Here is a 27,206-nt window from a genome sequence, read left to right on the forward strand (position 1 = left end):
CTCAGTGACTTGCTTTTTTTTGTTTAAAAAAAAACCACTTTTTTTTTTTTTTTTTGCTTTATTTTAATAGAAACTCTTTAAAGCCCCGGGGGTGCATCCGTCCAACCTTGCGGGGAGGAGAAGGAAGCAACAACAGAACGAAACGAACTTTGGCAGTGGAGAGACATTTGGATGTTCCTTGGTTTTGGATTTCCTTTGGAGCAGAGGTGAGTCCGGTCTGTTCTTGGCTAGCTAGCAAGGTAGTTACAGGTGAGCGTCCGTCACGCGGCTTGACTTGGCGTCGTCTGGTTTTTGGATTTTTTTTCTTTTTTCTTTTTTTTTTTTTCCCTTTTTTACAATTTCTTACTTAAAGCCAAAGAGTTTGACGTTTTCTTTTTTATTTTCTTTATTTTTTTTTTTTACAAAAAAAAAAAAAGAAAAAAAAAAAAGAAGACAGAGACGAAGAAGTGAAGTTTCTTTCCTCCTGCAAGCAGCCCCTTGGCAGCGCCGATGCGAGCCGGGGCTGGGCCGGCCTCTCCCACGTCACCGCGTGGCCAGGCTGCGGCCGAACCCCGCGTCCAGAGAGAAAAAATAGAAAAAAAAGAGAAAAAAAAAAAAAAAAATCGAATGACAATCCCCCAACCAATAGAAAACCAACAAAAAAAAAAAGCCAAAAGAAAGACGGAAGAGAGAACAGAGAAGACCGGTATTTGCCTTAACTCCACTTAAAGCCCAGTTTGAGGATCCGTGAGGATTATTTGTGAGAGCTAGAGAGGTCGTTTCGGAGGTCACACAAGTCAGGTAGCTGAGGAAATAATTGCATCCAGTGCAGTCCACGTGTGTCGGAGCGCGGCGGCGGCGCAGGGCGGCTCAGCGGGACGCGGTCTCCAGCGGAGCCGGGGTGGCCGGCGTGCCGGCGCGGGAAGCGGCCGCCGAGCCCGTCTCGCTGGGGCTGCTGGCGATGGTGGCCACGGCGTCAGGCTGGCAGGGACCCGGGGGCAGCCCGGCGGGGGCGGCGGGGGCCGGCAGCCCCTGCAGAGTCTGCCCGCAGACGTGGTGGTGCTTCTCCCAATCCTTGTGCTGGCAGAAGGAGCCGCAGTAGCGGGCGGTGTTGCAGCCGCTGCAGGTCTCGCTGGCTTTGCGCCCACAGTTCCAGCAGCTCTGCGGGGGTGCAAAGGCAAAGCTCAGCCCTGGATCCTGCATCCCCAGCCCGGAGCAGGCACCCCATTCTGGACCGTGCACCCCCATCCTGGACTGTGCACATCATCCTCAACCATGCACCTGCATCCCAGACTACAGAATCATAGAATCGTTTTGGTTGGAAGAGACCCTCGAGATCATCAAGTCCAACTGTTACCCAGCCCTGGCACTACCCCATGTCCCTGAGAACCTCATGTCCGTCTGTCCAACCCCTCCAGGGATGGCGACTCCAGCACTGCCCTGGGCAGCCTGTTCCAATGCCCCACAGCCCTTTGGGGAAGAAATTGTTCCCAAGATCAACCTCAGCCACCCCTGGTGCAACTTGAGGCTGTTTCCTCCTGTCCTATCACTGGCTACTTGGCAGAAAAGACCAACACCCTCCGTGCTACAACCATGCACACCACCACGGACCACAGACATCACCCTGGACCTGCATTCCATACTGTGCTCCCCCATCCCGGACCATGCCCCCATCCCCAGCTCGGTCAAACAAATCCCCTCTTTTTCCCACCCCGTGGTGTTGCCGCAGCCCCTCCGGTACCCATGCTCACATGCACAGATGTGAACTTGACTGCAAAAAGAGCACGTCCCAAACACCCGTGCTGCCACCAACCCTGTCCCCGCAGAGGTCCCCACCTCGCTCGAGTCCTCTTGCTGGTTGATGACGGTCAGGGCGTCCTCGGACGCCTGGCGCTTGGCCTCAGCCAGGGCTCGCTCCATCTTGGCTCGCTCCGTCGTGATCAGCTCGTGGGCTTTCCGCTCAGCGTCCGACACGGCCTTCTGCAGCTCGGACATGGCCTGGCGCTTCACCTCGTTCACAGCTTCTTCTGGAAGGAAGGGGGGCGAGCGTGAGGTGGGGGGTGCCGGCATCCCCCCAGCTTTGACACCGCGCACCCACCTCTGTGGCAGCACCACCCGTGAGCATCTCCCCGCCAGCCCCCACCACAGCGCGGGGACGGGATGGGGCAGAGACCCCGCCAGCTCAGCACACCGATGGGTGCCGGTGCCCGCCCCGCACTCACCAGCCTTCCTCCAGATCTCCTCCGGCATGTACCCGGAGAGCGGCCGCGGCGCAAACTCCCGGTGAGCGTCTGGAAGCAGAAGGGGTGACGCTGTTAGGAGACGCCGTCCCCTTTGAACACCCCCGCTGGAGATGCCGGACCCCCGGGGGGAACAGCACGGGCACCCTGGAGAGGAGCGCAGACCCCCCAAATGCAGCCCCGGGGGTCAATACCTAACTGAGGTGCCTCGGAGGAGCTGTTGTGGGGGCGGGCGGAGGGGGGGCTGCCTTTCTTCATGTCCTCGGCATCGCTGTAGCGCCGGATCCAGTGGTTCAGCTCCTCTCGGTCGGCCTCCTGGCACCGCCGCAGCACCGTCAGCGACCGCCGCGTCTTCTCCACCATGTCCATGATGCAGTTCAGCAGCTGCGGGGGCCGGGAAATGGCAGGGTTGGGGGGGAACCGCCATTCCTGGTGCTGGGGGTGGATTTGGGCTATGCCAGGGCGGCGTGTCACTCTGGGAGCAGAGGACGCTTGGGAGGAAAGCTGTAGGGGGGACATGGTGGGGACAGAGGGCAAAGTAGGGCTGGGGGGGGGAAGCACTCACACCAGCCCAGTGGGACCACCGCGGGGGGGAACCACGTACGTTGTTGAGGTGTTTCCACTCCTCCGCCCACTCCCGGTCGGTGAGCCGGTGGTCGATCACCTCCTCCTGCCGTGCCCCGTGCACCGCTGCAAGGCAAGCAGGGCTGGGGGTCAGCCCCCTGCAGCACCCCTCTCTCTTGGGGGGGCCTCCCCAGCCCCCTGCTGCCCCCCAACGCTCACCGGCGGGCCGCTGGCGCTCGCGGAGCTCCCGGGGGTCGGGGTGCCGGTAGACGTCGCGATAGTGATGTGCCATGGCCATGTCCTCCAGGCGGTAGTGCTGGGGCAGGGCGGGGGCGGCGGGCGGGTGTCCCAGCCCGTTTGGGGGGTGGCTGAGCCCGTTGCTGGGGCTGTAGCGCTGCGCCGGGCTCATGGTGCACGGCCGCTTGCTGAGGTGCTCGGGGTGCAGGGGGTCTCGGTCCAAACCGTTCTCTTTGGTCCTGGGGGAAGGAGAGACAGTCGGTCCCCGGCGTGCGCTGCTACCCGCCAGCCCAGGGAGGGATGGCAGGGATGCGTCCCCAAAAAAATAACCATGCGTGTGTGTGGCCCCCCTGGCTCGCACCTGTCTGGCGTCCTCCTCTTGCCGCTCTCGCCCACCTCCAGCAGCAGGTCGGCGGAGTCGACGGGCGAGGAGGCGTTGGCGTCCAGCAGCAGCTGCTCGTGCTGCGCCAGGTACTGCGCCGGGCTCTGCTTGGCCATGCGGGCGCAGTGCAGCAGCTCCCGCTGCAGCAGCGGCAGGTTGGCCTGCGAGGAGGGGAGAGTCCAGCCCACAGCCCTGCAGCCCCCCCAGACCCCGCAGAGCACGGCTGCCCAAGCACAGCCCCCCCGGTGCAGCCCAGCTTTGGGGTCCTGCTCACCTTCCCCAAGGGGACAGGCTTTTCGGAAGGGGCTGTTACGACAGGACAAGGGGTGATGGTTTTAAACTAAAGGAGGGAGATTCAGGTTGGACATGAGGAAGGAATTGCTGCCCCTGAGGGTGACGAGAGCCTGGCCCAGGTTGGCCAGAGAGGTGGTGGATGAACCACCCCTGGAGACATCCCAGGCCAGGCTGGACAGGGCTCTGAGCAACCTGAGCTGGTGCAGATGTCCCTGCGCATGGCAGGGGGAGACTGGGGGAGCTGGGGAGGGCCCTTCAACCCAAACCATCCTGTGATTCTATGACATCCTTGGGACCCCACTCCCTGCAGCGTGCCCCGGCCAGCCCCTATGCCGGGGGGGACACACATGGCACGCCACGGGGCCTGACATGGCCACAGCTTCAACCAACCCCTCCCGCATCCCGACAGGGGCTGCAGAGCATCATCTTCCTCCCGGCTAGCTCAGCCACCTCTGCCACCCTGTCCATGGGGCAGTCACCCTGGGGACCTGCACTCCCAGCCCAGGGGAGCCCCCAGCACATCTGGCACCCACGGGGCCGTGAACTCCCCACCATGTCCTCCCCCGGCACCGTGGCCCCAAGGAGCGCATGGAGCAGCAAGAATGAAGCAGCAGATATCCCATTTTGCCCGGCTGCCAGCTCTGGTTTGCCCTTCAGGCAGCTGAGCTGCAGCCAAACCCGCTCTGTGGGACACATGTGTGCCAGAGACGCACGCTGCGGCGAGCGGGGACAGACCCTTCCCTTCCCCGGCCCGGGGCAGAGGGAACAACCCCACCAAAACAAGCAAGATCCCCTGAATCCGGGCAGCACGCCGAGGCCGGCTGGTTGCAGTTAGGATAATGAGAAACATCTGGAGCTGGCGGTGGGAACAGCTGGGAGCGGGGTGCCAGGGCGGCTGCTTGGCAGCGGGACAGCGGGGACGGCTCCCAGCCGAGCCATGGGGCCACCAGCCCACAGCGGGACCCCACGAGCCATGCGGCTGGGGATGCACTGTCCCCCTGCAAACCTGCGCAGGGGGATGAGGGGGCTCTGCTGTCCCCTCCGGCTCTGCCTTCCCCTGCCAGGAGCAAACTGCCCTGGCAGCTTTGCAGGCAGATTCCTGCGGCGAGCGCCGACCTTTGCACTGCAGGGTTGGGGAGGGAGAGGTGGAAAAGGGGCTTTTTTTGCCCTTTTTTGTTATTCCTTTGCTAACAAGGGACAGGCGACACTGAGCTTGAACATCTGCCGGCAGCATCGGTGCTGCCAGGCAAGCCAGTGATCGGTGAATCCCTCCGGAACAGGGTGACAGTGCTGAGTCAGCACAGAATTAAAAGGCAAATTTTAAAAAGGGGATTTTTAATGAATTGCAAATGGTTCCCAGCTGGGCCGAACCCCTCGCTTTATTGCAAACAGCCCCGGCCTCGTGTGACTCCACACGTGCAAGGAGCTGGGTGTGCAGGGGGGACACGCGTGCCTGGGGGGGAACACAGGCAGCCCTGACCCCAAAGCCACCCCCTGAACCCCCTTTTGGCAACACGAACCCCGATGTCCCCGCAGCGCCCAGGCTGGGACCCACCTTGAGGAAGGGGATGACGAAGGGACGCAGTGGGAAGTTGGTGGCCTCCTGGAGCTTGGCGTGGAACTCCTCGATGGTGAGCGTGGAGTTCTGCGGGGACAGCCCAGGCTCAGCCCCTGCCCTCCCCTCACACCCCATGGGGATGCTTTGCTGCTTCTCCCCCATTTTTTCCCCATTTCTGCTCATCTGCTGGCTCTGCCGCACTCAAGGGAAAACCACGCTCGAGGGAAAACCACAATGGAGGGGAAAACCACGCTCAAGGCTTTGCCAGCAGCAGGGACTCAACCTTGCACCATGCTGTGCAGATCTCAGGAGATGCTGAAAATACATCCTCCATTTTTCCCAGATTTAGGTCAATCCAGCACCAGTAGGACCCTATTTGTTTTTCCCGTTTAACAGCATCCCCATCCCAAAAGCAGACCAGAGGATCCCCAGACATGCCATCACCCTGCAAGCCCCCCCTGCGCCCGGTGGACGTACCACGAGCCCCAGGACGAGGGTGCGCACCCGCTCCCCGATCTCTGGGGAGATGTCATTGCCGAACTGCTGCAGCGTGGTGAGGAAACGCTTCAGCTTGGAGAGCTGGCGGGCGCCGCAGGCCGGGGGGAGCTGGTGGGTGGAGAGGGAGGCGGTGGAGGAGGTGGCTGGCCCATTGCTGAACCCGTTGGGGGTGGACGGAGCCCCATTGATGGCGGTGGGTGAGTGGCTGGTCCCATTCATCACTGCGAGGAGAGAGGGGGATGAGAGGTCAGAGCAGGTGGCTGTGTCCTGGCACCGTGGGGACAAGGCGGGGATGAGGGAACTGGAGCATCCTGCTGGGTACCACAGGGCTGGCAGCACCCGTGAGGCTTTGGGATGCTGCTGCATCCCTGGGGCCACATCCTGGACCGGTCCCCGGTGCTGTGAGGGGCTGTGGGGAGGGATGGGATGCAGTGCGTGCCTCAGCACAGCGAGGGCCTGATCCTGCTCCTTGATGTTCAAGCCACCCAAGAGCAGGGGCTCCATCCTGTGCCTCCAGGAGATGCTCAGCTCCCCCAGGGAGAAGCCATGAGCCGTTTTCTGTGGACCCCAGCCTGGTTTGCAGCACCCCAGCACCTCTGGCCCCGCTGCCCAGACAGGGAGGACGGGAGCTGCCCGCAGCACCCCACACCAGGGGACCTGGGGAGGGGACATCTGAGGATGCCGACCGGCGGTGTGGTGGGTCCCTTGTCCTGCACCAGCCCCCTGCACAGACGGCGCGAGTGCAGGGACCTTTCCGTGACCGGCGTGGGCGATGGCACGCGTCACCCCGTTCCCCACCACACGCCGCTCCACGGCACCCAGACATGCACCGCGCCTCTCCCCGCGGCACCCGGCTCCTGGGATGGCACTAACCTTGCGCTGCCTGCGCCGCCCTGCCTGCCCTGCCTGCCCTGCCTGCGTCGGCGGGCTCCCGCTCGCTCTCCGGCCGGGCAGGATCAGCCGCCCGCTAAAGAGGTGCCGAAAATAACCCGTCGGCCACAACTGCTTTTATTCCTACGACAGGTGCGTTACTAAGTTAGACACTGCACATGTCCCTCAGCCGGGACAGGGATGGGGTTCGCATCCCCGTGACCCACCAGGGCAGGGAGAGGGGCTGGCGCGGGGGAGCACACCCTGCCCAAGCCCGCCCCCACGGCACTGTGCCCTCCGCCGGACCCTGCACCTCCCGGGGGGCTCTGGCTGCCGCTCGGGTCTCTCATGAGAGCGGATGTTTCATTTTACTTACAAAGACAGACCATCGACCATTTCAAGCAACCATGAAAACGGCCGCGAGGCAGAAACGTCGGAGGGCCAGCGTCTCGATCTGCAAGCAAAATAAAACACGCTATGATGAGAGAGCAGAGGGGGCAGCTCTCAGCCAGGGGGTCCCTGCAGGCAGCGCTCCTCGCCGGCGAGGACACACGTGCCGTGGGTGAAGCTGCCCAGACCCAGGCGTGCTGGGGATGGAGCCGGGTCCCTGCATCCCATCACAGCCAGGGATGCTCGGCTGCCGAACATGGTCCCTGCATTTCAGAATGACCCTCGCACAGCCCCAGCGCAAGGGGCATTTTGCAACATTTCCCCAAGACCAAGAACAACCAAAACACGGTGGCACTCCGGGACGAGGCTGCCCCTGCGTCCCACACCGAGCCGCACCCAGGGCCCTGCATCTGCCACTGGGCTGAGATTAAAAAGCAAAACCCCTCAGATCGCAGCTGAATGCAAACCCAGTTCTAACGAGAGAGCATCTGGCTGGGGAGGTGGCAGGGCCATGGCAGTGACAGCGGCTGTTGGGCGGCTGCGGCTCGGGGGGGCGTTTTGAGGTGTTTTCTTCCCCGATGGCGTTTCTAAGCGTGAAGCAGCTACAAGCAAATCCCCTGCACACGCGTGTGCCAGCAGAGCTGGAGCAACCACTTGGCAAACCCACCACTGCTCTGGCCAGGGGACCTGCTTGGCCCCTGTCCGCCCAGATCCTGCCCTGTGTGTCCCTTGTCCATCCGTGTGCTGGGACGGTGACACCAGCACAGGGACTGATCCCGGCTGCAACCCTGTGGGTGCAGAACCAGCCCATGTGCCATCAGTGCAACCAGCATGTCAGGGCTCCCCCAGCTCAACGATGCTACAGAGACTGAGGACTCAAACCTCGAGTCCCCACCAAGTCCCCCGATGCCACCACACCGTAGCCTGGGCAGGGCAAGGACATCCCTGCCACAGCGACTGGCCGTGACGCTCCCGTGCCACCGTCGGGTGCCACATGCGGACGGGCAGGCGGGTCCCCATGTGTTTGGGACCCCGGATGGGGCCAGCTCTGACCTGCGGGCACAGCCCCAGCGCACAGCATCCTACAGGCGAGAGCGCCCAGGGTCACGCGTTGCTCTGTGTCACCACTCCGTGACCAGGACATCTCTGTCCCCAAGCACTGCTAGCACTGGGCAGTGCGGCAGTGCTCCCCACAGGCACAGTCATGACCCGGGGCTCAGGGTGCACAGCCAAAACCCTTCTCCAGCGCAAAGACGAGTAATGTCACCCCCCAGTGCGGCCAGCACTGTGCAGGGCTGCAGGGACACTGCTGGTCCCGGCTGCAGCGAGTGACCCACAGGCGAAGAGAGCCGGGCAGCCCCCCCGCCTGTCACCCCGTCCCCGCCGGCAGCCCGGTACTCACGGGTGTTTGGCATGAAGGACGGGTGGCGGGTGGCTCCCTGCGTGACAGCGGGCGGTGGCGGTGGCATGCTGGGCGGCGTGGACCTGGACTGTGTCTTCACGTCGGCCGGCGAGTCGGGCATGGTGGCGGCCCGTGTCTCCGCGGTATCTGCGGGGAGAGGGCACAGGGCGGTGAGGAGGGTGTGCCAGGCAGCGCCGTGTGTCCCCATGAACAGGGACTGGGGGCAGAGGGGACCCTTGGGGACCTCGGGCTGCCCTGGGCATCTCTGCTCCCCGACGCACGATGACAGCAACCCTGGGCAGAGCTCGGGCAGTGGGGACAGTGCCTGGTGTGCTGTGTGCCCGCAGGACAGTGACCGACCTACTCATTTGCACAGTGGTGGGGACAATGCCCTGTGTCCGGCGCGGGTGCAGGTGGTGGGGATGGGGCAGGGCACCGCTCTGCCCGTGCAGCACCAGCTCTGCCCCATGCGCATGCGTGTGTCCCTGCAAAGCCACCGCTGTCACCTCGGCACCCTCCTGCCAGCAGTTACCTGCCCATGGCTCAGGAATCCCTGGCTGCCCACCAACCCCTCGCTGTCCGCGGCAGCTGTGCCCAAGGCCGCTGTAATCCCAGGCAGTACATTGTGAGTTCACTACAGCCCATGCTCGGTGGCAGCAGCAATGGCAGGACACACACACCCACCGGTGACCGTCCTGCCACAGCCCCGGGGAGCCCCGCGAGGCACCGGCTCCCGCACGCCGGGGAGCACGGGGCTCCCTGCCATCACCTGCTGGGCTCCCCCACATCCCTCCCACCGCCCTACAACCCCACATAACGCCCGGCAGCGGCATCCCCGGGGGACGCGTGCCAGCACTGTCCCCTCCGAACGGTGGTGATACAGCCCCTGCGCAAGGTTTCGGCCCCGCGGCTGCCGCGCTGGGCGGTGATGCGTGGCCCCAAGTGCGGGCAGCTGTGACGATCCATCAGTGTCCCCAAGCCTGTGCCGCCAGCACCACTGGCCCCAGCCAAAGAAGGAAGAGGCAGCCACGACCGTCCCCCGGCCACGGGGTCCCCGCTGCGCCCCAGCATGCTGCCCGCCCGGCACGGCTGATCAGCACTAATCTAATATGCATGCTTAATCTGCCGCAACTGTTGTGAGATTAATTGAACCCTGCAAGAGCACACTGTCCGGGCTAAATAAAACCAGAGCCTCATCCCGAGCAAGATGCTATCGGGGCTTGTGTCGAAGCCGATGCCGTGCACGGAGGACAGGGAGATGGGAGAGCCAGCGGCAAGGGCCAGACTCCTGGGCGGTTACCACCGTGATCCCACAGCATCCTCCCGGGTGGCTCCGGCACCACAGAACATCCTCCCGACGGGGGTTTGAGTCTCCCGGGGGACACCATAATCCTGCAGACACCCGGATGCTGCAGTGTCCCCTTCCTTGTCCCCTTCTCCCACTCCAGCCTCAGGAGAAACCCCAAGACCAAGCAGCATCCCTCCCCATAAAACCATGATTTCTTTACAGGGCCTGCCAAAATAAATGGTATGTTTTGAAAAACACCTTTTATTTTCCTTTTCATGGACATGCCCATCTCTGGGCAAGGCTTCTCCAGCCTTCCCCCATCAATCAGTGGAGCAGAATCCAGCTCTGAAAGCAGAGGACGAGCCACAAGCGTGCACAGAGCATGACCTGGACTGGGTGGCTGCAGCTGTGCAGCCGCAGAGCCTTGATCCACCGGGTTCCCACACGATCCTGCATCCCCATCCCTGCCTGCATCCCCATCCCTGCCTGCATCCCCATCCCTGCCGGCATCCCTGTTCCCATCCTCCTCGCTGTCCTGACTCCACACACATGCTCATACTGAGGGGAAAACACAGATACACTCATTCTGGCACCAACACAGCTTTTCCACAACTTCCCACTGGGAGGAAAGTTTCCACAAAGCTGGGCAAACACCCGGGGAAATGGGGCCTGGTTGTGTTTTTTCTCGTTTTTTCTCGTCTTTTCCTTTCTTTTCCTCCAAGTCATAAATTTTCCCTGAGGTGTTTGCAACCCAAACATCGCTGTGTGGGCACGGGGACAAGGAACGGCACCAAACCCGATGGGATTTGTCAGTGCCCAGGCCCAGAAACACCCAAAACAAACAGAGCCCGGGATGCCCACAGGATCCAGGCACCCACCAACCCAGGACATTTGCAGGATGGGACAAGCTCCATGGTGGGTGAAGGGGATTTCAAGGGGCACGGTGCAGTCCCCCAGTACCGCCTCCAAACAATAATTCCCCAACATGACTCCAACTCTGCTGGAATTATTTTTTCTTTCTCCTTTTTTTTTTTTTTCTCTCTCTTTCTTTGGGGTAATTTGTCCCAGCTGCTCAGGGCTGTGTCTGTTTTCCTCCATCTGGTTTCCATTAGGCCTGTGCAGCCCAGATGAATAAGTAATAATATAAAAATAAAAGGATTAGTATTTTCTCCTTGGCTGGCGGGAGCGGGCGTCCCCCACCCTGCCTCCCGGGGCCAGCGCATGCCGGACCCCGCACACCCCCGCGTGACCCCGAGCCCCCCATTTGTCACACCGGAGCATTTAACCCCCGGCACACTGGCCCGGGCACTGTCCCCACTGCGGTGACACCCCAACACAGCTCCTACCAGCTGAAAAAGCCCAGCTTGGCCCTGGCTTGCCTGTGGCACCCGGCAGCACCATGGGGGTCAGGGTTTATGATCCCACGGGGTACTGGCGACCCCCGAATTTCTCGCCCTGGCTTGTGCATCGCTCTTCCGGGGTGGGAGCTGCGGGAGAGCCCATTAGCTAGTCCTCTGCCCCCCCAGAGCTGGGGCAGGGGGGCTGCTCGGCCGTGTGCTCCCCAGTGCTGGGTGCTGGAAAGCACCGATGCATGGCCTGGTGCAGCTGTGCACACACCAGTGGGCACCAAAATAGGGGATCGTGCAGCTGTGTGTGCCCACAGGCACCAGTGCACAGCACTGTACAGCCACGCACGCTGGTGGGCACTAACACACAGCATCCTGCAGCCGTGCATGCCAACAGGCACCAACACACCATCCTGGAGCCGTGCATGCCAACAGACACCAACACACGGCATCCTGGAGCCGTGCATGCCAACAGGCACGAACACACAGTATCCTGGAGCCGTGCATGCCAACAGGCACGAACACACGGCATCCTGGAGCCGTGCATGCCAACAGACACCAACACACGGCATCCTGGAGCCGTGCATGCCAACAGGCACGAACACACAGCATCCTGGAGCCGTGCATGCCAACAGACACCAACACACGGCATCCTGCAGCTGTGCATGCCAACAGGCACCAGTGCACGGCATTGCACAGCCCTGCATGCAGACAGGCACCAACCATGGCATCCTGCAGCCGTGCACAGCAGCAGGGACCAATGCACAGCACCGTGCAGCTGTGCATGCTGGTGGGCACCAGCACCCAGCATCCTGCAGCTGCACACGCTGGCTGGCAGACACCAGTGCCCAGCACCGGGTACACCAGTGAGCAGCCCCTGCACCCAGCAGCAAAGTGGGCAGCCAGCCCAGCATCTGCCATTTCCCACGGCCCCAGGGAGCCCGTCCCACCGCTGCAGGCTCTGTCCCAGCTCCGGGGTGCCCATCACCCCTGGGCAGCGAGCACAAGGAAACAGGTTGCCCAAAGAGGTGGTGGCTGAACCATCCCTGGAGACATCCCAGGCCAGGCTGGACGGGGCTCTGAGCAACCTGAGCTGGTGCAGATGTCCCTGCTCATGGCAGGGGGGGCACTGGGGGAGCTGGGAAGGTCCCTCCAACCCAAACCATCTGTGATTCTATGATCCCCCACAGTCTTGGGCAGGGCCAGGGAGCGGCTGGGCATGGGGACAGGGATGTGCCAGCCCTGGCCGGCTACTCTCCTGTTCCCTCCACCTCCTCGGGGACAGGGATGGAGAGGGCAGGGAGCTTCCCTGGCTGTGGCCGTCCAAAAGCTCCATCTTCCCACACCCCTCCCTTCCCAGGCTGGGCAAGACTTCTTGGGCAAGGAAGGGGTTAAAAGGGAATTAAAAGACCAGCATCCTTCATGCTCTCCAAATGGCCACAAATGAAATCCAGATGCTGGAGGCGACGTCTCCCGAAGCCAGGCTGCCTCCGAAACAAAGGCTCCTCAGCTGCCGCTGCCACCGGGGCCAGGAACAACTCCCCGATAAGATGGCGAGGGACCGAGCTGTCCCAGCTGGAGCGTGTTAGGGACGCGGCAGCGCCAGCGGCCAGGCAGCCGCGCCAGCCACATGCACGGGCCCGGCAGAGGTGGTGGGAGCTGCAGGGCACCGTCATCTCCCTCCTCCCCTGCACCCATCCTGATCCCTCCAGGGATGCAGTGACAATGGGAGTAGGTGACAGCAGGCAGCTTGGAGGTGGCTCATCCCCAATTGCACATGGAGGAGGAGAGCAGGACAGCGGCTGTGGGATGCTGGGGCATGCTGAGGAGCAGTTATCCCACTGCCAGCCTGCCCCATGCACACATTTTGGGGAGCCAGGCTGGCAGGGAGTGATACGAACCCCAGCATTCATCAGCACAAATGAAGCCTTTTAAAAGGGAAGCCAACTAATTAAACCCTCTGCACAAGATGTAAATGACCCCGGCTTTGGCTGGCTCCAGGCCCAGGGAGGAACTTGCACAGGAGCTCTGGCTGCAGGTCACGGCTGCCACAAGGACAATGGGACACTGATGTGCCTGGTGGTGCCAGGGGAGCGCCGGCAGAGGGGCCCAGCCCTGCCAGGCACCTTGGCCCTGCCTGTGCTCCTGCCTGCGCTCCTGCCTGCACTCCTGCAGGCAGGGATGCTCCCGAGGATGCTCATGCCCAAGGGATGCTCATGCCCAAGGGATGCTCATGGCACAAGTCTTGTTCTGCCCTGCTCCTCCAGCCAGGGGGATGGTGGCAGCCTGGCCCAGGATGGGTGACAGTGCTGTGCCAGCCAGCCCACGAACCTGGGCATTGTCCCCCCAGCTCAGCAGGACCTGCCATCCTCACACTGCTATGGCAGCCCTCGGCGCTGCTCGGTGAGCCAGCCTTCATCCCTGCCATCCTCGCCTGGCCCGTGGGTGCACTGGGACGGCTCCCACGCTGCTGAGTTGGGACACTCCCCACCCACGCACTGCCGGGAGTAGCACAGGTTGCACCATGCTCAATTTTCACAATTTGCTTTGTTTTCCCCACAGCCCCATCGCATGAGCAGCCCCCAGCTGTGCTGCCTGCACCGGCAGTGCCAACACCCTGGGGACACCCGGTGCTGCCGGGGGACACGCCACAGGACACGCTCCCCGCTTGGCTCCAGGGCAGCCAGTGGCGACCCCAGCGGCCGGTCCCCTTCCACGTCCCGCACACAGTGTCCCAGCTCCATGTGGGCCATCAGCACCCAGGACCACACTCACCTACACACCGCAAACCAAACCAACCCCATTTCTCCAGCCACAACCAGGTGGCCAAGGGACACAAACCCGCTGCCTTGGCTCCGGGTTCCATGCTGGCAGTGCCAGCCGGCTCCCGCGCAGCCAGGGAGGAGCGAAATGGGTTTGATTTTCCTCAAAACAGCAACAACAAAAAAGCCAAAAAAAAAACCCAAAAAAAAAAAGCGCCCTCTCTGTTTTACAAGCCTTCATTTGCTATTGTTTATGTAAACAGGTAAATTGTTTCGTATCTCAATTAAAAACATCTGCCACATAAATGAATACCAATTAACTCATCCTGTTTTTAATTACTCTGTTAATTACACACAGGCAGCAAAAAGGATGGCAGGGGAATAGGGAAAGCATGCTTACAACCCCCGCTTCCCACCTTGCTCCTGGCAAGGATCCGAAATGTGCCCAGATAATGATGGATGAAGGTGGCTGGTGAAAACGGTGGCTTGTGGCCAGCTCCAGCGTGGCGGCCCCTCCCAGGGCACCCTGCGGGGGTATTTCCCGGCCCCCTCCCCAGAGGCACCACGCTGCCCTGTTTCGGAAACCCCGGGCCCCACGGGACACGCCAACGCCACCCGCGTCATCCCCTGTGCCGGCGGTGACCGTGGCACAGCCTGGCTGGCTTTCCCGGTGCCAGCCCCACGTTTGCTCTCAGAATGTGTCCCCGGGGAGAGAGACCTCAGGATGCCAAAGCACACGGGGAGGATGGAAGAGGGTCTGCACAGGCAGCATCCTCACGGACCAAGCACATCCTCCAGGTGTCTGTGCCACCCCCAAGACCCCTTGTGCTGCCAAGGGGCATCACCTCTGCGTGGGCACCGTGGGGTGGATGCCACCTCCCGGCAATTGCCGAGGGACCCCAAGTGCCGTCAGCCCCTCGCCCGCCCCCCCCCGGCTGTGGGAAACTTTCCAAGTGAGCAGATGGGGCAGGGGAGCGGCGGCAGTGAGGAGGAGAGCAGAAAAGGCTATTTTCTCACGCTACATATTTTACAAGTCGAACATTTTGTGCATTTCAGCCTTGCCTGGAAAAGCATCTCAGGCTCAGCCCTGGGACTCGGTGTCGGAGCCTGTGAGTCAACAGCGGCGGCAGCGACGTGGCCGGTCAGTGCAGAGAGAGCCCGGACAGTGGGGATCCCCCCTGCAGAGAGTCTGCCTGGGGGGTCCCCCTGACCCACTGATGCTGGAGGAGCATCAGGATGGGCCAACGACACTGCCAAGCCCCCCCCAGCCTTGGCACAGCATCTGCTGCAAACTCTGCCTGCAGTGCTGCTGTCTGAGCCGTCCCGTGGCAGGGGGGGTGGGCACACACACGCCCTCACTGCTCCCTAGCTGCCTTATGCTCTTGGAAATTAAATATACTGAGAAAACACCGGGAGCAAACAGAGTGCCGTGGCACAGGGCTGGGGCTGAGCCCTGCAGCGGCTGCTACCCCCTGGGAAACACCCGGGAAACACCCACGTCTCTGCTGCAAACCCCCTCCCTGGTGCAAGGGCTGGGGTGCATCACTGGGGTGACCACACTGGAAGGGTGATCTGCCAACATGTTGCCGAAAGGGCTCCCCAAAACCGTCCCAGCCCCTTGAGTGCCTGCCCTAGCTGCAGAGCTGGGTGCTCTTCAAAGGCAGGGACAGGTTCAGGCTAAAACACCCCCAATTTGCCATTTTTTCAGCCGCTCAGCCACATGCACAGGGACACTCGTGCCCAAAGGTGGCCTTGGTGGCTGGAGTGGGGACAAGTGGCATGAGCAGCCAAGGGACTCGGGGCATTTTGGAGGCAGAGAGCAGCTGGGGAAAGGAAAACATCCCCGTCCACACGCCAGCGCTGGTGGGGAGCTCCCGGCGAGGTCCCTGCAGCGTGGGAATGCCGAGGCACCGCCAGCTCCCCAGGGACCCCGCGCCGGATCCTGCCCCACGGACGCCAGGATAGTGACAGCTCCGAGGGGTGCCAGACCCAGACATGCATCCCCACAGCCGCTGCTTTACTGACTCTTTGTCTGTTTTTTAATTGCATGCTCCATTTCAATGCGATTTTGCTCATGTGAGATTGAATCAAACATTGCAGGAAAAAATATCAATGAGAATTTTGCAAAATAAACAGGAAATCCCTTGGATGTTTTCTGGAAACATTGGTCAGCATCTTCCAAAGGAAAGCTGTGGGCTCGTCAAGGTGGGGTTGCCCCTGGGGAGCCTGAGCACGCTGGGAGGGACGGCAGAAAACAAGCTTCAGGAAATCTAAAAATAACCCCCCAACCGGGCAATGGCACTAACACCAGCGGCACCCGGGCAGGGGGGTCTCCTCTGTGCCACCAGCCTGGTCTTGCCCCGTGCCAGCCATCACAAAGCTCGCAAGGACTGGCCCCAGCTTGGGGACCCCCCTTGTCTAAATCCAGCTCCTGGTCCCTGGTCCAGCTTGGAAAGCACAAGCCCGGGCTGCCCGACCCACATCCCCTCAGCCCCAGCAGCTGTGTTTAAGCCCAGCTTTGCACTGAGCTCAGCGGTGTAATCCACTGACCCCCATTAAGGGATGTAATAACAGACATTTACAGGGTGCCTCTCCTCTCCGGGGCTCCTGCAGCACCTGCAGCACCCTGCAGAGCCTCAAGACCACACCGGGGATTTAACCAGCTGCCAGCAGCGAGCGGAGCCAAGACCCCATCTCCACGGCAAAGCCGACACCACGCAGCTGCACCACCCGCATCCTGCCCGGGGTTTTCCATGCCGGCAAACAGCCTCGGTTCAGAAGCAGAAATCTGGGGAAGGGACACAGGGGACATCAGCGGAGACCCGCCAGCCCCCAGCTCCTGCGGGACCTGCCAGAGCCCCCTCCCCAGCACGCCGGCCACCAAGCCCAGTGGTGCTGAGAGTGCTGCAGCAACGGGCACAGCCCAGGGAGCTGCTCGACCCTCCCAGCCTGAAGCAGGGCCGAGCACTGGAGTGTTTTTCCACCCTGCACCCTGGAAGTTCCCGATGTAAGAGGCAAATCCTGCACCCACACAAGGCCTTGCTGCTGCCCTGCCCGAATCCGGCATCCACCCCATGCCAGCACCCAGCGTCACAGAACAGCCTCCCCCTCACACAAACATCTTGGCTTTTCCTCCCTACAAGCCAGCATCTGCAGTCCCACATTTTTCAAACAAAACACACCCGACATCTGGCCGTCCCGGGTAAACCCTTACCTGCCCGCACAGACACGGGCCGGGAAGCACGAGGCAGGGAAAAACCCCTTTGCACAGCTGAATCCATCTCCGCTTCCCACCCCAGCCACAGCAAAAGCAACACTCAAAACTTCTCCCTGCATGGAATCGTGCAGGGACCTGCCTCACCCGCCTCAGGAGCCGCAGGCGCCCGCCCCAGGAGGCTGCTCAGCCCCGGAGGCTCTTCACCCCAGGACTGCGGGCGCCGGGGCTGTCAGCATCCTCCCCGGCTGCTGCTCCGCATTTGCCGGAGGTTTTGGGATGGTTCCCCTCAAACCTCCGTGCCTCGTACCATAGCAGAGCTCAACCCTCCACGGTGCCGAGCAGACGGATGTTTGCGGAGTGTCTTCAAGTCGCTCAGCAAAGGAGAGGAGAATTAATATTCCTTTTAATTAAAGGCAGAAAATTCTCTTTGTTCCTGAACAGAGAGAAAACAACAGAGGGAAGAGCTCAAAAGCTCTTTCTAAGCTAGAGACGAGACCATCGCTTAGATTCAAAGACACTGTCAACGTGCACGTGACTCCAAATTAAAAAAACCAAAATGAAACCCAGCAGCGGCAGCAGCTCCTCTCCGAAAGCGAAGGAAAGTTGCAAAGTTTTTCTTGGCTAACAGAGGAAGAAAAATTCCAACAAAAGGTGCGTTTAACCAGAGAAACGCTCTGCGGTATCCAAAGGCACCATCCAGTGGCGAGGGCTGCGCGGGGGAGAGCCGGCTGTGCCCCGGCTCAGCGTCACGGCGGAGCCACGGCAGAGCACGGTGCCAGCCTCGCTCCATCGCTACACCGACAGCATCCTCCCGGCAAAGCCAGGCTGGAGCGGGTGGCCGGGCATGCCAGCAAATGCCGCTTAATGCAACTCTGAAGGGAAAGCAGGAGCCGGATGGTGATTAAAGGCTGCAAGGATCAGAAGCAGGACACCGCTGAGGCTGGAGCTGGAGGCTCCCTGAGCCAGCCTTCCTTCCCAAAGCTGCATCCAGCACAACTGTTCCCCAGCACACGCGAGGACACAGTGTGTGTCATGGGCATGGACCCGTGTCCTCGTGTGCAAACATGCTGCTGCAGCTGGAACTTCCCAAACCAGCCCTGGGTTTGCTGGAACTTCCCAAACCAGCCCTTGTTTCCTCCTCGCAAACTCTCCCGAGTGGATCAGCTCCTCCTCGCCATGAAATGCGGCTCCATCTCTAAATCGGCAGCAGCCGGAGCGGGATGTGGAGCCGGCGGGTTGGAGGTCCGAGGAGGAGCAGGGATGCAGGGATGAAAACGACTTCTCCCACCGGGCAGAAGTCGGGAGCCACGACTGGGGGGAGTTTGCTGCGGTGGGGTGGGCACAAACTCGCGTGGGTTCTGGGCTGCTGGGCCACCCCACGCTGGCCCGGCTGTCGGAAAGTGGCTGCCAAGGATAGGGAGGGGAGCGCAGGCAAAGCCCCGGCGTGAGCGCGGCGGGTGGGAGCGGGGCCACGGTGGCGACAGAGCGCTCCTGCCCGGCCTCCGCCGGTGGAACCGCTCCGAGCGCTGCCAGCTGCACTGACGGCGGCCCCGGTGCCCGCTCGCCCCGGCTGTGCCCCCGCTCGCCCTGCCCTGCTCCGCCGCTGCGGCGAGTCCCGGAGGCCACCAAGCACCGGGACGGAGAAAGCGCGGCGGCGGGGACCACGCTGGCTCGGGCATCGGCAGCTTCCCCGACACCGGGAGCATCCCTGACCGCTGCGCACCGGGAGCATCCCCCGGGCACCGGGAGCCTCTGACTCCCCTGAGCACAGGGAGCACCACCCGAGAACCGAGAGCCTCCCTGACTCTTGCGCACCGGGAGCACCCCCCGGGCACCGGCAGCATCCCCAGCACCTCTTCCCTCGGAGCCTCTCCGGGCACCGGCAGCCTCCCCGTCCCCGTTCCCGGCCGCGGACGGCACTTACCGTCCTGAGGTGTGGCGGAGGCGTGAGGTAAGTCCCAAGACAGGGGCCGGCAGGAGCGGGCAGAGCCGGTAGCGGCCCCCGGCGGCGGCCCCGGCCCGGTTAAGGCCGGTGCGGGCGGAGCGCGGCCCCGCGGCGGCGGCTGCCCCCGGCACCTGCCCGCCGCCGCTCGCCGCGCCCGGGGCCACCGGGGGCCGCCAGCCCGGGAGTCAGGGCGCCTCCCCTCCCCCCGGAGCGGGGGGACACCGGAGAAGCGGGGAAGGGCGGGGAAGGAGAAGCCGGTAAATCCGCGGGGCTGGTTCACCCCCTGCGCGCTGCCCGGCGGCGCATCCTCCGGCGCCGCGTCGCGGCCATGGGGCGTCCGCGGCCGCGCTCCGTGCCGGGCCGGGCCGCCCGCAGCGCCCGCTGCTGCCGCCGCCGCTGCCGCCGCGCCGCCCGCCCGCCCCGGAGTGAGCGCCGCCCGCCCGCGCCGCTGCCTTAGACGGTGCCTGCACCGCGCCCGGCAGGGGGCGCCCCGCCGCCGCCGCCGCCACCGGAGCGGCGACCCCCGTAGTGCGCGGCCGCGGGGAGGGAGCGGGAGGTACGGGGAGACGGGGCTGCACGGCACCGGGGGGCTGCACGGCACCGGGGGGCTGCATGGGGACACGAGGCTGCACGGCACCGGGGGGCTGCATGGGGACACGAGGCTGCACGGCACCGGGGGGCTGCACGGGGCCATGGGGCATGCACAGGGCCTGGGGACTGCACGGGAACCTGCAGGGGGCCGTGCAGGGGGTGCACGGGTTCTGCAGGGGACTGGGGTTTGCAAAAAGTTCAGAGATCGCAAGGGGTTGGGGGCTGCTGAAGATGGAGTGGGTGGGTGGCTACAAATGTTTTGGGGATTTGCAAGGAGTCAGGGCTGGGATTTGCAAGAAGCCGGGAGTTGGTCGTGTGGGATGCGGGGGGCAGCAAGGGGATGGGCCCAGGGCTTGTCTGGGGCCGTGGGAACAGTCAAGGGGCCGGGGCTGGGACTTGCAGGGGCTGGAGCAGGGTGGGGGTGTTTGCAAGGGGCTGGGGGGCTGCAGGGGGCTGGAGTTGTGTGGTTCTGCTTTCCAGAGGCCTGAGGGCCGGGGTTGCAACAGGAGCAGCCACTCGCCTCACAAGTAGAGCACCCATTGGCACCCCACAGTCCACACACCCATCACTGCCTGGCCTCAGGGTGCCCCCCACCCCTCTTGGCTTTGGAGGGGCTCCCCAGGGCAGCTGCGCAGCACTGGCACTGCGGGAATGCCAGCAGGGCCCACCCCTGGCAGCGGTGCACGACAGTGATGCATGCCTGTGCATGCATTTGCGACGCTGCCTGACCCCCAGCGTGCCCTTCCTGCACACCCCATGCCACCTGGGGGGAGCATTAAAAATTTCCCTCTCCCTCAAAACCTACTACGATGTTGTTGCTTGCTTGTGCGCTGGGTAACGCAAGCCCTGCTAATTTCCCTGCAAGCCGAAGCCTTGCCTCTTTGCGTAATTACTCTGCTTGGCAGCTGCCTTCCCTCTGCGAGTTGCTGTGTGGAGCCTTTGCCGCCCATATGGTTGTTGTATGACTCATCTTCGCCCGCTTCCCAGGGCTTGGGCGCTGGGGACTGCGGCGGCCCTGCCAGGCGGCGAGTCACCGCTGCACGGCTGTTGCACAACCGCTGCTGCAGAACTGCCGCGCGGCCACTCGACAGCCACTCGTGGCCCTGGCGTGACCGATGCACAGCCACTGCGCGGTCACTGCAAGGACACTGCAAAGGCAACTGCTGCATGGCCATCATATAGTCACTGCGTGACCATTGCACAGCCAGTAAATGACCATTGCATGGCCAGTAAATGACCACTGCATGGCCAGTAAATGACCACTGCATGGCCACTGCGTGACCATTGCGTGGCCAGTAAATTACCATTGCATGGCCACTGCGTGACCATTGCACAGCCAGTAAATGACCATTGCATGGCCACTGCAGAGCCAAACTCCCACCCACATCACCCCACTGACAGGGTTGCAGAGGCACTGTGCTGCAGGACCCCAGCCCAGCCACCTCCACCCCACTCTTGGCCATCCTGACCTCCAGCTCCAGTTTTGTCTTGCTTGTTCCCCCCAAAAGCTGATGTGTCTTGCTCTACTGTCTCACAGTGGCCCAGCACCAACATCAGGGGGGGTTCACTACATTTCCCTGCTTCATTGGGATGAGCAGGTCTGAATTTTTCTTACCTACACCGGTTGGCACCGTGTGCGCACGCTGCACAGCATCACACCCCCTGCTGCTGTGCACCCTGCCTGAAGCCCTGGGGTTGTCCCCGTTCCTGTCCCTTCCTGCGCTGCCCTCATTCCCCATGGGACCTTTCTCAAGAAGCTTCTTGCAGATGAGTGTCATGGCCCCACCAGCAGTGGAGGAAAATCCGCCCCCGTGCACAGCTGCATACCCGTCCCGCCGCCCCCCTGGCTTTGCATAGACGACACAGCCCAGCACATGCAAATATCGACGGCGTGCGCATTTGGACACGCGGTGCACGGTGCACACGTCAAGGCACCGGGGAGCACCAGCCACCACCAAGGCAGCCTGAGAGCATCCCCAAGGCAGAGCCCCCATTTTCTGGGGTGCCAGCACAGGGGTCCTTTGGGAACAGGGACCTGACCACAGAGGTGACAACGCTCTTGGAGCTGGAGAGGTCGTGGCTTTTCCCGGCAGGTCCCCGCGAGGTGCCAGAGGCCACGACCTCTCCAGCTCCTGGTTAATTTGAGGTGTAGCTGAAGGCTGCTACCAAATATCTGGCAAGGTGGTTAAGCTGAGGCCAAGCATGGGCAGGAGGGAGCCATGCCGTGTCCCCCCCGGCAGCGTTTGTGTGGTGGGGTCTGCTTCGTTTCTATTCCACGCACGCAGCCTGTAATTTTGGTCTATTGAAGTCATAATTCACTACTGTGAAAATAAACATTTGTGTTAGCTCGCTTTATTCGGCGAGACTCGTCTGAATGTTAAGAATTCCCTGCTGGCGTGCTTGCACGTGGCCTTGACCACCAGGACAATGCCTGGGCACTTGTGACTGTGCCCATGGCCACCTCCTTGCACACCTGGGGCAGGACCTCAGCATCCTTTGCACGCTGTCTCCTGGCATCCCTGGATTCCAACAGAGAGGAGATAGTGAGAGAAGTGAGCCAGGGATAACGAGGAGCTGGCTGCCGCAAGATACAAGTAATATAAAGATAATATTTTGAATAAAGCAGATTGAGTCTGGCACCCACTCTGGACCCTTCCCTGCCCGCGCCTGTCCCTGGTTTTATTTGCTTGAGCTGTTTTGTGGATGCTCCCACCTGCCGTGGGAATGTCCCAGCACGCACCCTGTGCCATCATCCCCAGCGAGGCAGGAGGATGCCTGGGCCGCCCTCCGGCTGTCCCCATCCCTGTCCCCATCCCTGTCCCCATCCCTGTCCCCGCTCAGCCCCGGGCAGGGCTGGCCCCAGGGCTCCCCGCGCTTCTCCCTGCTGGGTGCAGGGGGCTGGTGCTTCCCCTCCCCATTTGCATCTTCCCAGCCTTTATCTTTCTCCCAGTCTCTGTATTGCTGCAATTACAGACACTTTAAAACACAATGATCTGGCTGTTAGCGTGATGGATGACAGAACCTTTCTGTCTGGTTTAAATCATTGCCGCCAGTGAGCAAACTTCCCCGGCTTAACCCTTTCATGCCCCCCCAGCCCAGACCCGGGCTGGTGGCTGCTGACTGGGCAGTGCCCTGCGCCCGGTGCCCCACGGCCACGCACCCACGGCATGTGTGGGTCCCACGGGTGGGGATGGAGGGGGATCTGGCACCGCTGGGGTCAGTGCTGATGGGGAAACATCTCCCATCCCTCAGCTCCCCGGCTGCACAGGGTGGATGTGGCACAGTGGGGCAGACAGTGGGACCAGCCCCACTTGGGCAGAGCCGGGGGCCCCGCTCCGCTGCGATGGGAGAGCGATGGCCGGGCCAGAAGATAAACGCCTGCTGGGGCACAACAGCCTCCCTGGATCTGCTCCAGCCCCGGCCTGGCAATCCTTCCCCCAGCAAATCTGGAGCCGGGGCAGGATGGGGCCCTGTGGTTCCCACCCAGAAGAGAGGATGGAAACTCCGGTGATGAGTTGGTGTCGGTCACGCTGGTGCGTGATTGATGGTGCAGCCTGCGACAGCGCGGGGATTAGCCGCACATGCTATGGCGATTCCTGCTGCCTTTGTTTTGAGGAGCCGGCATCCCCTGTCGCTGCACATCCTGCCCTGCGCCTGCCAATGCCACCAGTGCCACCCCCATGGGTGTCTGGGTCCTGCAGGATGGTGCTGGTACCATCACCCATCATTCCTGCTCATGGGACCCACGGGGAGGAGGGATGTCCTCCATCCTTGCTGGGAGATGCTGCAGCAGTAATGCTCAGGGAGATGCTGAAGACCTGCCCTAGGCAAAGGAGGTCCCTGCAGCACAGCCTGCGGACAGGGGGGTCCACTGGGGCCTGGCACAGCACACACCAGCAGATAAGATGCTCACTGAGGGTGGCTGAGGGCAACCGCCACCAACCCTCGCAGGAAATGGTCACCACCACACACCAGCCGGGCCCCCTATCTGCCCGCACACATGACCCCAGCCGCTATCGGGGCCAAGCACATGGTTGGGGGGCAACGTCGTGGGTGCTGCTGGCTCGCGCTGCTGCTGGGGCAACCCCAGCCCTGTGCCACACTTGTGCCTTTGCAGCCACCACGGTGCTGGGGTCCCTTTCCACAGCCCATGGGTGCCCGACTGCTCGTCCTGACCCACCATCTCTCTCCCTGTAGCTCTCGTTCAGCATCCTGCATCTCCCCAGCACCGTGTTGTTCTCCTTCTCAGCCCCTGCAGCCCAGGCTCGGGCTCAGCCCCATCGCTTCCCTGTGTGCTGGTAAGAGCTGATTGCTATTCAGGCTGCATCCCCCCTTCACCAGCCTCAGGCTTGTTAAAAAAGCCCACGGTGTTGGTTTATCACACCTTCCCCCTCGCCACGCTGGTGAACCGTCCCCTCACCGGCACGCCGTGCAGCTCGGAGCTGCAGCAGACCTGCACCCGTGGCACTGGCAGCCCCTCCGCTGTGCCGTGCCGGGGGTCCTGCCACAGCCCGGCTCTCAGGGAGGTTCGTCTGGAGGCGAAGGCACCGAGCCGTGCCGGTGCTCAGCCCCTGCCGTGCCACAGGTTTCCTGTGTCACCCCCAGTGAGTCTGTCTGTCCGTCTGGGTTTTTCAATCTCTATCCTCTCCTTCCCAGAGCATCCCTGGTGCCTCTCTGCGGTTCTCACTAGATGTGGCTGTGCCAGCGGTGCCTGCCCAGAGCTTGGGGACAGCATGGGACAGCTCATGAGCAGCCACACCATGCAAAGCCCCATTTTGCACAGGGACCCATTTGCTCAGAACACCCCCGTGAGGGTGCCGTGCTTGGGAGCTGCTGGGCTGGGAAGGGTCAATGTATCTGCGACGGTCCCATTGCCCTGGCCGCATCCACAGACTCGATGGTCTGAATCTCAGCACCTAAATCCACACCGGAGCGAGCGGCGGGAGCTTGGCTGCAGCCCCCGGTGCTCTTCCCTTGGCATTTTTCTTGCAGAAGGAGCCCTGGCTGGCGCTGCCTTTCCCTGCGTGTTAATTCATCAGGGAATGCGCAGGGGAGATAAGGGGCTGGGGAGGGGGCAGTGGCCGGGGAGGACGGCTCAGCCGCCCGCCGGCTATCACCCGCCGCAGCTGCATCCGCCGCGGTGACATCTGCTCAGCAGGAAGTGACACTCGGTAGCCTTGCTGAAGAAAGGGGGTTCATTTGCACCTGGCTTCCCTCTGCGCCCACTCATGGGGGTCCCCAACCTTGGGGTCACCCCCCAAGAGCCACCTCAGCCCCTTGATTCCTCAGCCAAAGGCTGGAAGGAGCAGTCCCCTGGCTGTCACCGCCAGGAAGCAGACCTGGAGGCTTTGTGGCTTTTGCACAATTTCCACGAACATTAAGTAAAAAAAAAAAAAAAAATCCTGTTTTCCTGGCTGACAGATTCGTTCCTGCTTTGTGGCATTCAAAGGGAAACCGGCCCCTACTGCTTATCATCCCTGCTTACCCTGTGCTGCAGGCTCCAAAAAATCACCGGCTTGGCTTAAACACCAGGACACTTCAGGATACGGCACCATTCTCTGGGTGCTTTAAGGTTTCGAGGCTGCTGGGGGCCAAGTTTCCAGCTTTTCTTTGCCGTGGGGAGGCTGAGCTTCCACAAGAGCCACATCCTCGGGGCCTGGCCCCTAACACTGCCTGGGGATGTGAAACCTCGGTGCGATGCCAAGGCCTGGGGAGCCGGCAGCATCGCTCAGCCCGCTGTGGGCAGCCCCGCTGGGGTTAACCGTGGGTTCACCCCCCTTCTCCCCCACAAACCAGGGATACCCGCCTGCTTGCCATCCGTCCCCACCCCACAGCCTGCAACTGTCTGCACGGGGCTCTTTAGCGATGGGAATTTAATTAGCTTGCATCGCACTTCCAACATGTTGCATCCCTGCAAAAATCGATCGCAGCTAGCGGGAGGCGGTGCGGCGCAGCCTGCCGTCACTCCAGCCCACGAGGAACTTATTTCAGACTCCCCGCCAGGGTCAAAACGCCCCAGCACTAGGCTCTGGCCATGGGGAGGTCAGCGCCGATCCGTGCCGTGCCACAGGGAGCCGCAGGCTGGCGGCGGGGATGTCTGGGATTCGTTATGAGGTCCAGATGCAGCGGGGGACGTTGTGGCTGTCTCTGGCCACCTGCATCGTTTCAAAGTTCCCAGGCTAAAAGCAGGGCTTGTTATCAAGAGCAAAAAATGTGCCACCTCTGTTGTATTTCATTTCCCTTTCTCCACCTCTTCCCTCCCCGCTGCGTGGCGGAGATAACAGCTCTCCGCGCCGAAGCCAGAGCGCGGGGCAGGCAACGGCCTCACCAGCCCTATCGCTGCCTCACCGGCCACAAGGAAATCAGGAAGTTTGCAGAGATATTTGGCCAACAAAACAAACATTTCTCCTGCCAACCTCCTAACCGGCAGCTCGGCGAGCCCACAGCAATCTGCACAGCTCCCCTGGCTGCAGCCATCCGGTCACCGGTGCCCGCTGAGCCACCGCGGCATCGCCCGGCCCCCGGCGCTTTGTTGGCGGGTGCCCCTCGCTGGGGATGCACCGGACGTTGCTGCGGGTGGCAGGTCTGGGGACAGGGACCCCAGCACAGCTCCCAGCCGCAGTGAACTGGCACGGCACGATGGGAGCAGCACCCAGGGTGCACCCCAATCCCAGCCCTCCAGCCTGTCCTCTCCGCATCCCCGACCTGTGGGGCAGGTGCCAGGACCATTGGCAGGGCAGGGGGCTGCGGCTGGAGCACGGTGCCGGTGGAGAGTGCGGCGTGCGAGGGGAAGCGAGGCAGAGGGCCAGTATTGTTCACTTGGGGCAGACAAACGCCGGTGACTCAGCCGGCAGTCGCTTTCCTGCCTGCGCCGGGCACAGGCCCAGCAGGAGCCCTGGGCCCCCCCAAACTTGGTGGGGGGCTGTGGGATGCCCCTCGCCCTGTGCGTGGCCGCTGCGGGGGCGATGCTCTGACACAGGGCCACGGAATGCACTGGTCCTATGGAGCCTTGGTGTTGCCATGGGGTGGGATCCTTACCCTGGTGGCACAAACCTGCTGCATGCAGGATGCAGCTGCTGCCGGGGAGCCAGCGTGGGAACACACTCCTGAGCCACACGGGAGCGACCGACCCAGGAATGAACAAAAAACCCCAGTAAACAGAGGATTGAAACCTTGTAAAGAAAACCTAACCATGGCTGATTATTCATTATGGTTAATTGCAGAGCAGACTCTGAATGGGTCCCTGTGCCAGCGAGCTCACGGTGCCGCATGGTGCTGCGGGTTTGGCCATGCCCTGGCTCCCTGCTCCCGCCAGCTGGTCCCCAGGGGATGCACTGATGGGCACGAGCCACGTGCTGCCCTCGGGGAGCACCTGTCCCCCAAGGCTGCGTGTGACACTGGGGTGAGTCACCTGCATCACGGCGTGGTCCTCAGCCACCCACCACCTTCCTCCCACTGCTGCCTTGGCCTTACCTTGGCCGGTCCTGCCCGCTGCCCTGACCCAGGAGACATGATCGTCCTGCTTGGGGGGTCCCCTGGGCATCCTGGGGGGGTGTGAGCACTCCGGTGTCACGAGCCTGGCAGGGGCCAGCACAACCAGCCTGCTCCCACGTGTTGGTGCAGGAGGGAGATGCGGAGCACTG

General features: G+C 62.4%; 1 protein-coding gene across 6 annotated transcripts; it reads right to left on the bottom strand.

Moving 5' to 3' along the window:
* Positions 1–38: 38 nt before the first annotated feature.
* On the bottom strand, positions 39–27,206 carry CBFA2T3 (CBFA2/RUNX1 partner transcriptional co-repressor 3). Of its 6 annotated transcripts, none has more exons than XM_065640609.1 (12): positions 27,037–27,206; positions 8,415–8,561; positions 6,999–7,076; positions 5,732–5,973; positions 5,252–5,341; positions 3,382–3,563; positions 3,003–3,259; positions 2,824–2,909; positions 2,414–2,603; positions 2,202–2,270; positions 1,816–2,003; positions 39–1,140 (listed from the first exon to the last, which is right to left on the bottom strand). In XM_065640609.1, the coding sequence occupies exons 1-12, from the start codon at positions 27,104–27,106 to the stop codon at positions 850–852; spliced, it is 1,890 nt and encodes a 629-aa protein (XP_065496681.1). In that variant the 5' UTR covers positions 27,107–27,206; the 3' UTR covers positions 39–849. The 6 variants fall into 6 exon arrangements, with proteins under 6 accessions (XP_065496681.1, XP_065496680.1, XP_065496684.1 ...); XM_065640608.1 differs by having other exon boundaries at positions 1,816–2,006; XM_065640612.1 differs by lacking the exon at positions 27,037–27,206 and adding an exon at positions 18,952–19,340 and having other exon boundaries at positions 1,816–2,006.

The sequence above is a fragment of the Caloenas nicobarica genome, chromosome 9 (assembly GCF_036013445.1).
Source record: "Caloenas nicobarica isolate bCalNic1 chromosome 9, bCalNic1.hap1, whole genome shotgun sequence".
Taxonomy (NCBI): domain Eukaryota; kingdom Metazoa; phylum Chordata; class Aves; order Columbiformes; family Columbidae; genus Caloenas; species Caloenas nicobarica.